The following is a 15051-nucleotide window of genomic DNA, read 5'->3' as shown; positions in this document are numbered from 1 at the left end:
CTTCAGTGACTTACCCGTTATACGCAATTAGGTTGTCCCTTTGAACCTAGATCTTGGGATCTCCAATAAGCTAGGTTGGGTCAACTTAGAAAAAACTTGCTCTATTTGGTGGCAAAACATAGCAAAAGGATTGGCAATGGGCAAAATTGTGTTGCAAACAAAGGAAGGTGAGCATGCTTTTCATGAGAATTAACTCAACTAAACTATGAAAGGTGAACTTAATGTTTCCAATTCAGAGGGTCAAGGCAACCGTCTCAACGGCAACGGAATCTTGCTTTCCAACAAGGGAGAATCAAAAATTTTGTTTGAATCTACGGCAGACCAAGTCAAATTGGATTGTGATTGAGAGATATCGTTAAATCAACATTTTGTTTCGATCGGGAATGAAGTTTGCGAATGTGGAAGAGGACTACGTAAAATGAAAATTGAGAGAAGGGTGGGTGAAAGTGAGGGTTTTGGATGGAGGTCAAACAATTTGGGAAAAAAGGTTTCCTTTTGAGAAAGTGTTAGATTATTCTCGTAGCAATCTTTAATAAAATGCTAAGTATGCTATCAGTAAAGTGTAACATGCCACTAATTAATATTTTCGTGGCAATTTTTTTAAAAATGACACTAGAATGATACCACTAAATCATAATTTTGTTGTAATATGTGGCCTATCTTTATTGAAATGTCACTAGAGTCTTATGTTTGTGGTTATGTGACGCTTTTCTAAAATGTGCTACCAAATATTATTTTTGTGACATTTTCTAAAAACATGCCACTAGTATAATGCTACTAAAATATATTTCTATTGTAGTTCATAAAAACTTAATACAATTATATATACCTATTAACAAAAAATCAATACTCAACATATTTAATTTGCTAGCCAAAAAAAAAAAAACCATAATTATTCCATCTTTTTTTTTCTTAATCCAACCATAGCATACTTATGTTTAATTTTTAAAAATAAATTTGCAGAACTTCCATTCCTACATATTTTTATTCCCAAATGAATAAAAAAATTAAATAATTAAAACCACTTTTAATTTTATGTTATTAATTTTCTTTCAAATTTAATTATTATTATTAATGTCAAATTAAGTGTTTATTTTATTATGTTATAATTATCATTATATTAATTCATTTCAATTACACTTTTATAGCACGATGGGCCTATTAAGGGATTTTTATTGATAAGTCCAATTTAGAAGTGTTTTAACTCAAGAAGTCCATGAAGGAATTTTTTAACCCATTTAGTCCCATGTATGTATAGTTTTATTCCATAAAGTCCATTTTCTTGATTTACACTATTTTCTTGGATACTTATGCCCTTATATTTAATTTTGATACCCTTATAAATATTTTTTCAACGATTAGCAATTTAATGATGTGAACATTCATATTTTAAAATTCACATTTGTAGGAATGTAAATTGGCCCGTGGGCGGCCCGAAACCGGCCCGCGAGCCAGGGCGAGCCCGGCCCGTTGACAATGTGAATATTTACATTGACATGTTAAAATTCACATTAATAGGAGTGTAAAATTGGCCCTCGTCCCGTGGTGGCGCGAAACCCGCCCTGGGCCCATGGATGGCCTGGGGCGGGCCCGGTCCGGCCCGTTGACAATGTGAATATTCACATTGACATGCTAACATTCACATTGATAAGAGTATAAAATTGGGCTGCGGCCCATGGGCGCCCAAAAGCCCGCCCTCAGCCCGGGGTGGGCCCGGCCCGGCCCAGCCCGTTGATAATGTGAATATTCACATTGACATGTTAACATTCATATTGATAGGAGTGTAAAATTATCCCGCGCCTCGTAGCTGCCCAAAACCCGCCCACGGCCCGTGGCGCGGGCCCGGCCCGGCCTGTTGACAATGTAAATGTTCACATTGACATGTTAACATTGACATTGATAAGAGTATAAAACTAGACAGCAGCCTAGGGCAGGCCCGACTCGGCCCGGCCCGACCCGTTGACAATGTGAATATTCACATTGACATGTTAACATTTACATTAATATGAGTGTAAAATTGGCCCCCGTTCCGTGGCGGAGCGAAACCCGCCCGCGGCCCATGGGCGGCCCGCGGCGGGCCCGGTCCGGCCCGTTGACAATGTGAATATTCACATTGACATGTTAACATTCACATTGATAAGAGTATAAAATTGGCCCGCGGCCCATGGACTGCCAAAAGCCCGCCCGCTGCCCGGGGCGGGCCTGCGGCCGGCCCGTTGACAATGTGAATATTCACATTGACATGTTAACATTCACATTGATAAGAGTGTAAAATTGGCCCGCAGCCCATGGGCGGCCCGAAACCCGACCGCAGCCCGAGGCGGGCTTGGCCCGACCCGTGACAATGTGAATATTCACATTGACATGTTAACATGCACATTGATAGGAGTATAAAATTAGCCCGCGTCCCGTGGCTGCCCGAAACCCGTCCACGGCCCGTGGGCGGCCCGGGGCGGGCCCGGCCCGGCCTGTTGACAATGTGAATATTCACATTGACATGTTAACATTCACATTGATAAGAGTGTACAATTGGCCCGTGACCCGTGGGCAGCTCGAAGCCCGACCTCGGGCCAGGACGGGCCCGGCCCGTTGGCAATGTGAATATTCACATTGACATGTTAACATTCACATTGATAGGAGTGTAAAATTGGCCTGCAGCCCGTGGGCGGCCCGAAGCCCGATCGTAGCCCAATGCGTGCTTGGGCCGACCCGTGACAATGTGAATATTCACATTGACATGTTAACATTAACGTTGATAGGAGTGCAAAACTTGTCCGCTGCCCGAAGCTCGCCCGCGACCCGGGATAGGCCCCGACCCAAACCCGGGCCACCCCGGGCCGCCCATGGGACGCGAGTCAATTTTACACTCTTATCAATGTGAATGTTAACATGTCAATGTTAATATTCACATTGTCAACAGGCCGGGCCGGGCCCGCCTCGAGCCGCCCACGGGCCGTGGGCGTGTTTCGGGCCGCCACGGGGCACGGGCTAATGTTACACTCTTATCAATGTGAATGTTAACATGTCAATGTGAAAATTCGCGCTGTCAACGGGCCGGGCCCGCGTCTGCCCAAGGCCGGGCTTCGAGCTGCCCACGGGTCACGGGCTAATTTTACACTCTTATCAATGTTAATGTTAATATGTCAATGTGAATATTCACATTGTCAACGAGCCGGGCCGAGCCCGCCCTGGGCAGCGGGCGGGCTTTGGGCTGCCCACGGGCCACGGGTCAATTTTACACTCCTATCAATGTGATTGTTAATATGTCAATGTGAATATTCACATTGTCAACGGGCCGGACCGGGCTCGCCCCGGGCCGCCCATGGAACGCGAGTCAATTTTACACTCTTATCAATGTGAATGTTAATATGTCAATGTGAATATTCACATTGTCAACAGGCCGAGTCGGGCCCGCCCCGAGCCGCCCACGGGCCGTAGGCTAGTTTCGGGCAGCCACGGGGCGCGGGCTAATTTTGTACTCTTATCAATGTGAATGTTAAGATATCAATGTGAATATTTGCATTATCAACGGGTCGGGCCGGGCCCGCCCAGGGCAGCCCACGAGCCGCAGGCGGGTTTCGGGCCGGTTATAGGCCGCGGGCTAATTTTACACTCCTATCAATGTGAATGTTAACATGTCAATGTGAATATTCACATTGTCAACGGGCCGGGCCGGGCCCGCCCCGACACGGGCCCGGGCTTCGGGCTGCCCATGGGTCATGGGCTAATTTTACACTATTGTCAATGTTAATGTTAATGTTAATGTTAATGTTAATATGTCAATGTGAATATTCATATTATGAACAGGCCGGCCCAGGCCCGCCCCGGGTGACGGGCTGGTTTCGGGCCGCCCACGGGCCGCAGACCAATTTTACACTCCTATCAATGTGAATGTTAACTTGTCAATGCGAATATTCATATTATCAACGGGCCGGGTCGGGCCTTTTTTTTGGCTTGTGGGCCGGCTTGGCCCGACTCGAATTTTTTTGGGCACCCACGAGGATCGACATGAGCCGGGCTCCTACACATTGACGATATAAACATTTATATTGACAGTGTGAACATTCACATTAAGGGTATTTTGGTAATTATGTCACCCATAGGACTTATCGAAACATAAGAAAATAATGTGAACTAAATGGAACATAAGTAGATGAGAACGGTATTTTGGTCTTCTTATCTCAAATTGGACCTAATGGAATAGTCAAAAAGAATATGGGTTGGATGGAATAAAGCTCTTAGAAAATGGATTTATTAAAAAAGCTCCCTTATTAATATACACATAAATTATTGAAATAAAATTATTATTATTATATATATATATATTTAAGTAACACTTTTATAGAATGATAAGGTTAAAATTATCAAAATAAATAATTAGAATCATTCTTTAATTTCAAATGACTTTTTTTTCTCCAATTTAATAATTAATTTTAATATTAAAATAAATATTTATTTTATTATATTATAATTTAGTACAAAAGTATCCAATTTTTATTTATTTATTTAAAATACATTTTCATAGTTCAACATAACAAAAATTGTACTGCATATTTGGTAATATATTTTTTAAATAGTTTTAGACATATATACACATATATATACATAAATAATTCAACTAAAATTATTATATTTATATATATATATATATATATATATATAAGTCGTTATTATCACTCCACTTGATTTCAAATATATTTATTTCGTTGTTCTTATTATATATAGTTACTATTTTTACTCTACTTTAGTCCGAATACACCGCCTCCAATGTATAATAAAGACAAAAAAAGAAATGTATTTTGAACAAAATGGAGTGTGAATAGCGATTTCCTTTTTTTTTTTTGGGTATAATATTTATTTTATATTTTATATTATGTAAAATTAATATTATTATTTTATAATACATACATATAACATATTTTTAAAAATAATTTATATATAAACATATACAAATAAAAGCCCTCGATTCATAAATCCAATTTTAAATTTTTGTCATCCAAACATTCACACTCTAAAATAGTTTTTCCATAAAGACAAACTAGCCTATCACCCGTGCTCTGCACGGGATAACTATAGATATTTATATTTGTATTAGATTTTTTTTAATATAAAAATTATGTTTTTAAAGATTTTTTATAAAAATAATTTAGCAATTTTTATCATTAACCATAGTGTATGGAAGAAGCTGAAAAGGGTACTGCACTAACTATACACAGGTTGTATCTATAATTATTTGTATGTGGGGATTTTAAATGCTGATCAAGGGATTTTGACCAAATCAATAAATGCAGGCATGTGAAAAGACATGTGGATTGAAAAAAGTTAATAAATGTTGATCAGAGAATTTTGACCAAATCAATAAATGTTGAGTTTTTTTTCTTTAAATAAAAAATTTAGAAAATTCAAATTGAGATATTAGAGCTCCCACAAGCATTGGGGGTTAAAAACCCCCCTTTTGCTTAATTTATAGTATAGATAATTAAAAAAATCAATCACAAATTAAGTCAATTGATAATTAAAAAACACAATAATTTATTTTCAAAAAACATAGTGAGTTAAAAAGATCAATTATATATTTTTTTTGTCACAATACAATCTAATCATCATCAATAATTGGTACATTATGTGACCCTAATAAGTACAATCCATTTTGTTTTTCAGAAAACACAATGAGTTAAAAATCAAATCACAAATTAAGTGAATTGATAGTTAAAAAAACATAATAATTTTTTTTCAAAAAACACAGTGGGTTAAAAAAATCAATTACAATTTTTTTTTCAAAATACAATCTAATCATTATCAATAATTGGTACTTTAAAAATCAAATCAGAAAAAAAAATCAAATCAAATCACAAATATTTTTATATTATCTAACTACAATCGTATTTTTTCATAAATAATTGTAAAGAAAAACCATTAAAACAGTAAATAAAAGATTAAATCACATTAAAAAAAGAACCATTTAACAAACTACAATCACATCACATTTTTTCCATAATAAAAAAAATAAATGAAAAAAAGAACCATTGACTAACTACAATCACATTTTAAAAAAAAAAGAACCATTGAACTAACTACAATCACATTTTTTTCTTTGTGAGTGTTTATGTTTATCTAACTTCAATCATATTAAAAATAAAATTAAAATAGTAAATAAAAAGATTAAATAACATTAAAAAAAAAAACCATTGAACCAACTACAACAATCATATTAAAAAAAAGAGTCATTGAACAAACTACAATCATATCACATTTTTCCCATAATAAAATAAATAAATGAAAAAAAAGAATTATTAAACTAACTACAATCACATTAAAAAAAAAAAAAAGAATCATTCAACTAATTATAATCACATTTTTCTCTTTGTGAGGGTTTATATTTATCTAACTTCAATCATATTAAAAAACCAAATTATAATTTTTTATTCGCTAAACAAATCATAAATATTTTTATACGTTATCTAACTACAATATTAAAATAGTAAACAAAAGGAAAAGTCAAGAAGGAGAAAACAAAAAGAAGACTTACTGTTTGCATACGTGGTCACTGAAGTTGAAAGTGTAGAAGTAAGAAGTCAAGAAGGAGAAAACAAAAAGGAGACTCACTGTTTGCAATTGGTATGTAAAAAATTAAAAAGAGTGTGTGTTGTGGAGAAGTTAAAAAGACTTGAAAGAATTTAATAAGCGCTAAGTTTTTTTTTTCAAAAAAAAATCAAAAAAATTAAGAAATTAAGGTTCAGATATTGGAACTCCCACAAAATTTGTGGGTTAGAGATAGATATAAATAAATAGATAGATATAGATATAGATATAGATATTTATATTTGTTTTAATTTTTTTTTAATATACAAATTATTTGTTTTGGAAAAGGTACTGCAGTAATTATGAGAGAAATCAAAAAGTCTTGTGGGTTGAGAGAAGTTAATAAATGCTGAGATTAATTTTTTTTTTAAAAAAAACAAAAAATTAGAAAATTAGGATTGGTATATTGAAGCTCCCACAGGCCTTGAGAATTAAAAACCCCATTTTACTTAATATATAGTATAGATTTCTACCAAATGACCAAACTCTATATATATATATTGTTCCAAACACTAACCAAACCAAGTCAAAACATTTCACTCTCTCTCTCTCTCTCTCTCTCTCTCCTCGCCTCTATCGCCGTCATTTCTCCATTGTCACCGTATCGTCTTCAATCTCCCTCCTCCACCGCTGCTGCTCCAACCACCTCTACTGCCGCTCCATCTTCGTCTTCTTTGCACTACAGGAAATATAATTTTTAACGACGTTTATTTAACGACGTTTTATTAAACGCCACATTTTATAACATTTAACGACGTTTTTTAAACGTCGCTTTTTGTTTAAATCAAAACGGCACCGTTTCATTAACCAAAGGCGTTTAAAAACGCCTTCGAATGTCCTATATCTCTCCCTCGGCGAGCGGGTGAATATCAAATATAATAGCCCTAATCTCTCAGTCCCTCACCCTCTCGTTCACTCTCTCGCTCTCCTTCATCTCTCGCTGTAGCCCTAATCGAAGTTCTGTCTCTCTCGATTTCGATTTCGAAATCTATGTTTGGGTGATTCGTTCTCAATTTCGAAGCTTATTTTGAATCTCAGAATATTTGTTAAAGCCTTTGTAAACCCTTATATGGAATCCTCACGCCTTCAAATCTCGCCTCTCTCTCAACGCTCTCTAAACCCTTATCATTCTCACGATGTTGCTCCAGAACGGTGTCATCTTTCAGAGCGATTTTGATTTCGAAGCTCCACAGCCACCACTGGCGACGCAGCGACCACCATCGGCGAGCGATTTCGATTTCGAAGCTCCAGAGCGGTGTCTCTCTCTCTCTCTCTCTAGATCTCTCTTCATCTTTGAGATTCAGAGATTCAGATCGGTCTCAGTGATTTCATCTCATAGCGATTTCGAAGCTCCAGCGAGGTATCGATTTCTCTCTCTCTCTCTCTCTCTCTCTCTCAAGCCCTTCCTTCCTGTCTCTCTCAATTTCTCAATTTGGTATTTATTTGCTTGGAAACCTGTTCAATTTCTTCTTTTGCTTGCTTTGTCATTCTTCCTTAATATGTTGTTTTTAGCAAATTTGATGTCATTCCTAGATAGTTGGCCCTTGTTTCTGTGTCATTCCTGTAATTGAATGATGAAATTCTAGGAGTTTCATATCTTACAAAGCCATAAGATATGTATCTGGTTCAAAATGCAAAGTTTAGTTTGCTTATCCCTCCATGGCTTCGGGTTAGTTCAAGTGTTCTTTGCGTAGTTTTCGTAGTACTTGGACTCTAGGTATTAAAGGCACTGTTATGCACATTCCCCTAGTGTTAGTGTTCTATTTCATATATGAATTGTAGACTGTTGGTCACTGCTGCATCTACAAATTTTTGGGATGATCTCTTCAATCTTTTTGTTCTTTTAAGGTTCTAAATTATACATTCTGTTTTTAAGCTTATATTGACTAGCTTATGCATTTGATATGCTTTGCAGTCCTGCAATTCTTAGGTATCTTGCTTGTGCATTTCCTGGAGTAGCTGATCACTGGTCCTCATTTGAAACAAATGCCTTCCGCTTAATAACTAGTGGCTTAATTGTGCTATGTATTGTTTTGCAAGGAGAGTTCCAACACTACAAAAGGGAAATAGAATGGAAAATATATTTAGTTTTCCATGGTCGAAAGATAGTCCTATTGTTCTTGGTATGCGTCATGTAGATAGCACAACCTGCTGCAGCTCTACATTTATAGATCCCTTGATTTTAAACTGAATTTTGTTATGACTATTGAGCAGGACCGAGATTTAAGGATGCATTCCAAGACCCAAATTCATACCTTGCCATAGAGCCCATCTTTGAGGTATTGTGTCCTTTTTAGGGGAGATATCTCACAAGCTGGGAACTCACTCTCTGTTTCTCTCATGTGCGTTCTTTTCAATTACCTTCCCTCTTCTCACACATGATTTCAAGTTCTTCTCTTTATATATATTTCTTTGACTTTTACAGAAAGAGAGGTAAGATGGTCTCAGCTTTATATGAATCTTGTAAGATGGTCTCAGCTTTATATAGGCCTTGCAAGAGCAAAGTTACAGAACAGGTAGGATGAATTTTTATAACTTGATTTTTTTTTTCATATTTAATCAATATTGACTCTCGTTAGCTAAAATGTGTAAGTTTGCCCTGTAATTTTGCTTAATGAATGAAGATTAGTTATGAATTATATAAAAACAAACATGTTTTATTGTCAAGTATTTTCAGTTTTAAATTATCCAGTCAAGTATTTTCAGCAGGCATTATACTATTATCCTAAATATCAGTATAATGGAATTATTTTAATACTGAAAATACTTGAATTGGTGGTCCATTCATGAATTGGTTGAATACTGAAAATTATCCTAAATACTGAAAATTGGTTGTCCATTCATGAAAATAATACTAAAAATATTTTCAGTATGGACAACTAATTATAAATACTGAAAATTGAATTATCCTAAATACACCAGTTTTGAATTGGTTGTCCATTCATGAAAATACACCAGTTTTAAATTATCCTGATTTAAAACAATTGGGACCAAGATTTTGTTGAGTTGAATGGCACAAACTTGCAAACATTGCATTGTACATGCTTATCATTTTTTAATCCATTTTATATCTCTGCAATAGTGGACGCATAACGTGCACTTTGCTAATTGAAATTCTTGGCCTCAGTTTGAGGGTTTTCATAAACATTTTGGTGTTTATTTCCACCTTTTGATAAAACCAATGTGCTTTGCTACTCAACTTTGTTGTGTAATTGACCTATTAAGATGCTAAACTTTCCTTTTTATTTTTTTTCAAACCTTATGCTTACAATGCAGAGATCAAATTCTCATCAATTTACATCATAATTGGGCTGTTGGTCTGCCAAAACGAGCAGTGAGTTTCATCTTCTGCATTTGTTATTAGTTCTTCGTAGGTTAAATTTGGCTTGCATTATTTAGTTGATTTCTAATCTGCCTACACAGGCAATCAAACTTTGGAAGACTTATGCAATGGATATCTAGAACTTGAGTGAATTTATTCTCATTCTAGAACAGATGCTTGGACTTTGTATTTTGTTGAATCAGTGGGGTTCTTTCCAGGGATTTTTGGAACATTCACAAATAACTGAAAGACATTCCTCTTTTGTGCATACCATTCAAATGTTACCTTATTTGAATTATTTTGATGTTGTTGACTTGCTACTTTTCCAGGGCCTTTGGTACAAATAACTGTAAGTGCTGAGACATTTGCTCACTTTTTGATTTTGTTATCCAGAAAAATGCTGCTTCTCTTAGAATTGGGAAATGGTGCAAGAATGCCACTTTCATACTAGTGTGTACTAGATTCTAGTAGCAAAGAATTCTTGTGTTACTGCAATTGAGCTGTATATTGAAGATATCCCTAGTTTGCTCACTGCTTAGATGAGAAAGCTAACCAAATACTTTTCCCTCGACTTTTCATTTCTTCCCTCGTCAAGACAGTCCCTTCTGTTGACTTTAATTAGAAGAGAATTCCTGCAGAAGCATAGGGAAGTCTTCTACTCTCTTCTCTAATCTTACATTGGTAAGTCCAAAGGAAGACTGCAACTTAAATATCAACATTTACTATGGTCACAAACGTGCAACTTAAATATCAACTCTTCTGTTCTATTTGATTGTGGAAGTCCACCTCTAATGAATCAAACCATATTCACTCATAATTAATAAGTAATTGCTAACATTCTTTTTATAAACTATTAATTTCACTTTCTTTCTGGATGCAGTCTTTGATGTGACGAACTTGTTATCACTTGTGTTTCTCTTTCTCTTTTTATAACTTGTTATGGTGGTGGCAGTAGCCCCATGGCTTTGATATGAAACTAGCATACAAAGTTGTTATTTCTGTACGGAATTCAAAATCCACGTTCTTCATGATTCAGGCTTACTTGGTGATGAACATAGTTTTGCACTTCCTAATCTTCAGCGAATGGAAGCTCGGTGTTCATTTCATTCATGGAAAGAGGTAATGAAATGAAAAACTGTTACATTTTCAGATATTAAGTGTGTTTTTATGTGAAAGTTTTTGGTAGGAAAGAAAGTTCAGAAACCAGAATTTGCTTAATCTTTACAACTGTGAATGCAGGATGGAAATATCCTACCTGATGGCTCCAAAATAAAGAAAGGAGATGGCGTAAACTACGTGGCTTATGCCATGGGAAGGATTGCATACTTTTGGGATGCTGAGGAATTCCATCCTTTAAAATTCACTGCATTTCAGGTCAGCAATTGCTTTTCCCTTTCTCGCTCCTTTGACAACATAATGCAATGTTTCTTGATCCCCTAGGAAAGGAATTTGCTTATGGGCAAATGAAAATTTTAGCTTATTTCCTACTCTTCTGCTTCAAATTTGAATTGTGTTCACCCTTCACATTGATAATGGGCTTCATGTGTACACATTTTCGCAGTTATGACTAGAACTTTGCAAGTGTTTGTTGATGGTAGTTTAATTTAGTCTGAATGCAGTTTCACGGAACATGCATAAACCATATCCTTTAATTTGCGTTGTGAATAACTTTAAAATTACTAGGGGCCATATCACAAGTTGTCCCCTTTTAAATTCATTTACAAAATAATCATGACATATCATCTACCCCTTGTTAATTAGATTTTTTGCAAATCTGCAATTATATTTTCAGTCTAGCATTAAACTGTAAGTCTAGTAAAAGAATATGCACTACTGAGAAAATCTTTGTTGGTGTTAATAACATAATTTGTGAACAATTCTAGATTTATTCAAGAAAACCATGCAACTAAAGATTTTTGTTAACTATATTGAACTTTTTAAATTTTTCTATCTATAGGGGTTTTTGGTAATAAGTCCCTCAATTTCAAACTTTATTGCCAAAAGGACAAGCTAAAAACATTTAATCTAGTGAGATGTTAGTGCTGGTTAGCAAACTGTTAGCTAGCATTTCAATTCAAAACAATAAAGTTCAACTACACCTCCATCTGCTTGTACTTGCTAGTATATGTACAGACATGATAAAGCGTTGATGCTACATCCTCCATACCCTAGAGTAGATAGCATTAGTAATGGTTGATGCCTTTGCAAGTTGTTACACCATTCAGTTTGTTTTGGTTTTCTTCTCAATTTCAATGCTGTTTGCAGGGTGTTTACTGCTTTTCAGAACCTTGGTTTCAACATCGATTTGGTAAAAAACTCAGAAAAGTTTCTTAGTGCACAACTGGATGCCGGGAGTTGACAATCCCATTTGTCTCTAGGCCCCCTAATATATGGTGGACCATAGCAAGCTCAAAAATAATTACTTACAATGATTTATAGTTCATGCCCTAATCTAATAAGAACTTTAGAGGAATCAAGACCATTGTGATTGCGAGAACTGGCAAGTTGGCAACAATAGTGACTATAAAAGTGACAATAGTTGCAGGGAAGTAAGATAAAAGATTAGATACCAACCTCTAAGCCTTGAGGCCACACTGCCATTAGACATGTAAGGATACACCAGCAACCTCTCATTTGGTGTGGCACAATATCCCATCAACCGCAGCAAATTCCGATGGACCGCAAGGCTAATCATCTCCAATTCAGTCCTAAATTGTGATTCACCGGCAGTTCCAACAACGTCCTTTAGTCGTTTCACCGCCACCATTGTTCCATCCCCCAACTTTCCCTTGTACACATTCCCAAAACCCCCAGCACCAAGTATGTTCTTGGAGCTAAAATTGTCTGTGACAACTTGGAGTTCTCTAAATGTGATTTGATATATATGTATCATTGAGGTTGAATTCTGAATTACTGACCAGTGATGTTGAGAATGCTTTGCTTTTTCTTTTTATTTTTCCTCCAAAAGAAGAGAGCAACCGCTGTGAGGATGAGAAAGGTAAAGCTCAAGCTCACCCCAAGTGCAATACCCAGTTTCTTGGAGCTACTTGTTCCTATAAAATTGTAGGAGGAAAAGTTTAATATGGGTAAAATTGATTGCCAGGGACACACAAATAATAAATAGCAAATTTACTCCTCTCTAACAACATAGGTATTGAGATGAGTTAGTAATCAACAATTCAACATTGTATCAAAATAGACAATATATTTAGCGTTCAAATCTCACAACTTACCCAATACTTATAATATAATGATGTGGATGTGGCCCCATGGGAACCTTTTACTTTAAAACAAAACACTCACAAGTTGGCTTCTATTACAAAAATGTCATTGTCACATTATTCTTGTGATGTTTTTTATATGAATTTTCTCTAGGAATATAGTTTGCCTTTCTGATATTTGCACATGTTTGACTTGCTTATAACAATCTGGCCACACTTGTGAGGTGGTGGGGAGCATATGAAGAACATAAATAATAAAGTTACTCCACAAGCAAGAGGCTTGAGTTGTGGATATAAATAAAACCTTTTTTTAGATGGGTTGATTGTCAACAATTCAACCAAGAGAGGAAGAGATGTACCAGTCCATGAATTCAGAGTTGAAGAAAGAGGGATAGGGATGGCCGATCCGGAGCAACCTTCAGTGGAGTGGCTTCCACAAATGAGAGGGTTACCCACAACACTATGAACAATGAGAGAGGAGAATAATCAGACACAGAAATACAAACATGCCAACATCATGTACATAGAAATGAGAGAGAGAGAGAGAGAGAGAGAGAGAGAGAGAGAGAGAGAGAGCCATACTTGAATGTTCTGGCAGGAAATTTGGGCACGGGTCCATGGAGATTGTTATAAGACAAGTCCCTGAACAATCAAAAAGTGTTTTGACAAACACCACACACCATTTATTCACATTTTGAAACAAAACTTATTATTATGATTCAGAAAAGCACAGAGAAACATTTCAGGTAGTTCCAATTTTCAAGACACTGAAACAAACAAAGCCAATACTCACAAGAAAGCAAGCTGAGGGACTTTGGCTAAAGACAAAGGAATAGCTCCAGTCAAGCTATTGTTGTTCAATCTCCTACTCATTACATTACATTACATTACATGACAAAAACAACAGTCAAAAAAGACAACAAAAAGATCAGAGAAGAAATAGAGCAAGTATAATAGAATGTAAGTTACAGATCAGTTTGCTATGATATAGATAACTTTGCTTCCCAATTATATCATGATAATCCATTTTACTACTTTTGAAAACTGCTATAGCCAGGACTTTCTTGGTCAATACCAGTTTTTATTTTTGTTGATTAATGCATTTGTGTTCTTGATACTGCTTCCTTTGCAATCATTTAATGTAGAGGTTTTGATGATGAAATGAGAGCAGTGGTTGCAAGAAATCTGGAAGGCAGGCAAATTAATTTGCATCCCAGGACAAATCTGACAGAGGTTTCATGAGAAACAGGCACATTAAGTTAACACATTTACTTTGATCTGTGAAGTAACTTGACAATTATTGTTGTGTTAAATGTTTGATTTTTGGTAATTGAATACGAATCCCTATTCTGCCGTGCAATGATGTGTAATATGCTTGACTATTCCATTGCATCTGCATGTGCAAGCAAATGACTTAACCTATTTTTTCTTTTTATTTTTTGATTGTGTTTGTTGTTTGATTTTGGTTCAGACACAATCATGTAATGTTTATTTAGTCAATATATTGAAGTAGCTGTAAAATTTTATTCATATTATTGTTATTTTTTAACTTTATTAAAGGTATGTTTTTTAGTTAAATATAACGGATTCAGCACAATTTTTTTTTTAAAAAAAAGAGCTATAACGGCGTTTTTTCAAAACGCCACTACAGTGCCAACAGACATTTTTTTAAAATAAAAAAATCTATCACGGCGTTTTAAAAACGTCGCTAAATATTGGATGATGTCATTTTATCATTATTTATCGCATTTAGCGGCGTTTTTAAAAACGCCGCCTATACTAATTTTACGACGTTTTTAAAGCGTCATAAACTTATAGCGACGGCCGCGTCCTCGACGTTTGGTGATAAGCGTCACTAAAGGAATTAGCGGCGTTTTTCGTACATATAGCGGCGTTTTTAAAACGCCGCTAAAAGTCATTTTTCCA

The 15051-nt window shown here is 35.8% G+C and overlaps 2 protein-coding genes across 7 annotated transcripts; one reads left to right on the top strand and one right to left on the bottom strand.

Moving 5' to 3' along the window:
* Positions 1-7416: 7416 nt before the first annotated feature.
* Positions 7417-14655, top strand: LOC145792982 (uncharacterized). 6 transcript variants are annotated; one of them, XM_082875133.1, is made up of 9 exons: positions 7417-7942; positions 8498-8512; positions 8623-8705; positions 8797-8924; positions 9008-9098; positions 9859-9916; positions 10941-11023; positions 11144-11278; positions 14271-14655. In XM_082875133.1, the coding sequence occupies exons 1-4, from the start codon at positions 7719-7721 to the stop codon at positions 8877-8879; spliced, it is 405 nt and encodes a 134-aa protein (XP_082731259.1). In that variant the 5' UTR covers positions 7417-7718; the 3' UTR covers positions 8880-8924; positions 9008-9098; positions 9859-9916; positions 10941-11023; positions 11144-11278; positions 14271-14655. The 6 variants fall into 6 exon arrangements, 4 of the variants coding, with proteins under 4 accessions (XP_082731259.1, XP_082731258.1, XP_082731261.1 ...); XM_082875135.1 differs by having other exon boundaries at positions 7420-7942; positions 8797-8861; positions 12170-14655; XR_014333376.1 differs by having other exon boundaries at positions 8498-8705; positions 8797-8861; positions 9859-10585; positions 11144-14655.
* LOC114303325 (protein CLAVATA3 INSENSITIVE RECEPTOR KINASE 3) lies at positions 12352-14059 on the bottom strand. The gene is made up of 6 exons (XM_028248467.2): positions 13919-14059; positions 13708-13767; positions 13485-13585; positions 12819-12957; positions 12479-12768; positions 12352-12425 (listed from the first exon to the last, which is right to left on the bottom strand). The coding sequence occupies exons 1-6, from the start codon at positions 13996-13998 to the stop codon at positions 12352-12354; spliced, it is 744 nt and encodes a 247-aa protein (XP_028104268.1). The 5' UTR covers positions 13999-14059.
* Positions 14656-15051: the final 396 nt, after the last annotated feature.

Source organism: Camellia sinensis, chromosome 6 (genome assembly GCF_055761805.1).
Source record: "Camellia sinensis isolate YWXY chromosome 6, ASM5576180v1, whole genome shotgun sequence".
Classification (NCBI taxonomy): Eukaryota; Viridiplantae; Streptophyta; class Magnoliopsida; order Ericales; family Theaceae; genus Camellia; species Camellia sinensis.
Note: the sequence above shows the minus strand (reverse complement) of the source record. Positions and strands in the feature narration are given on the sequence as shown.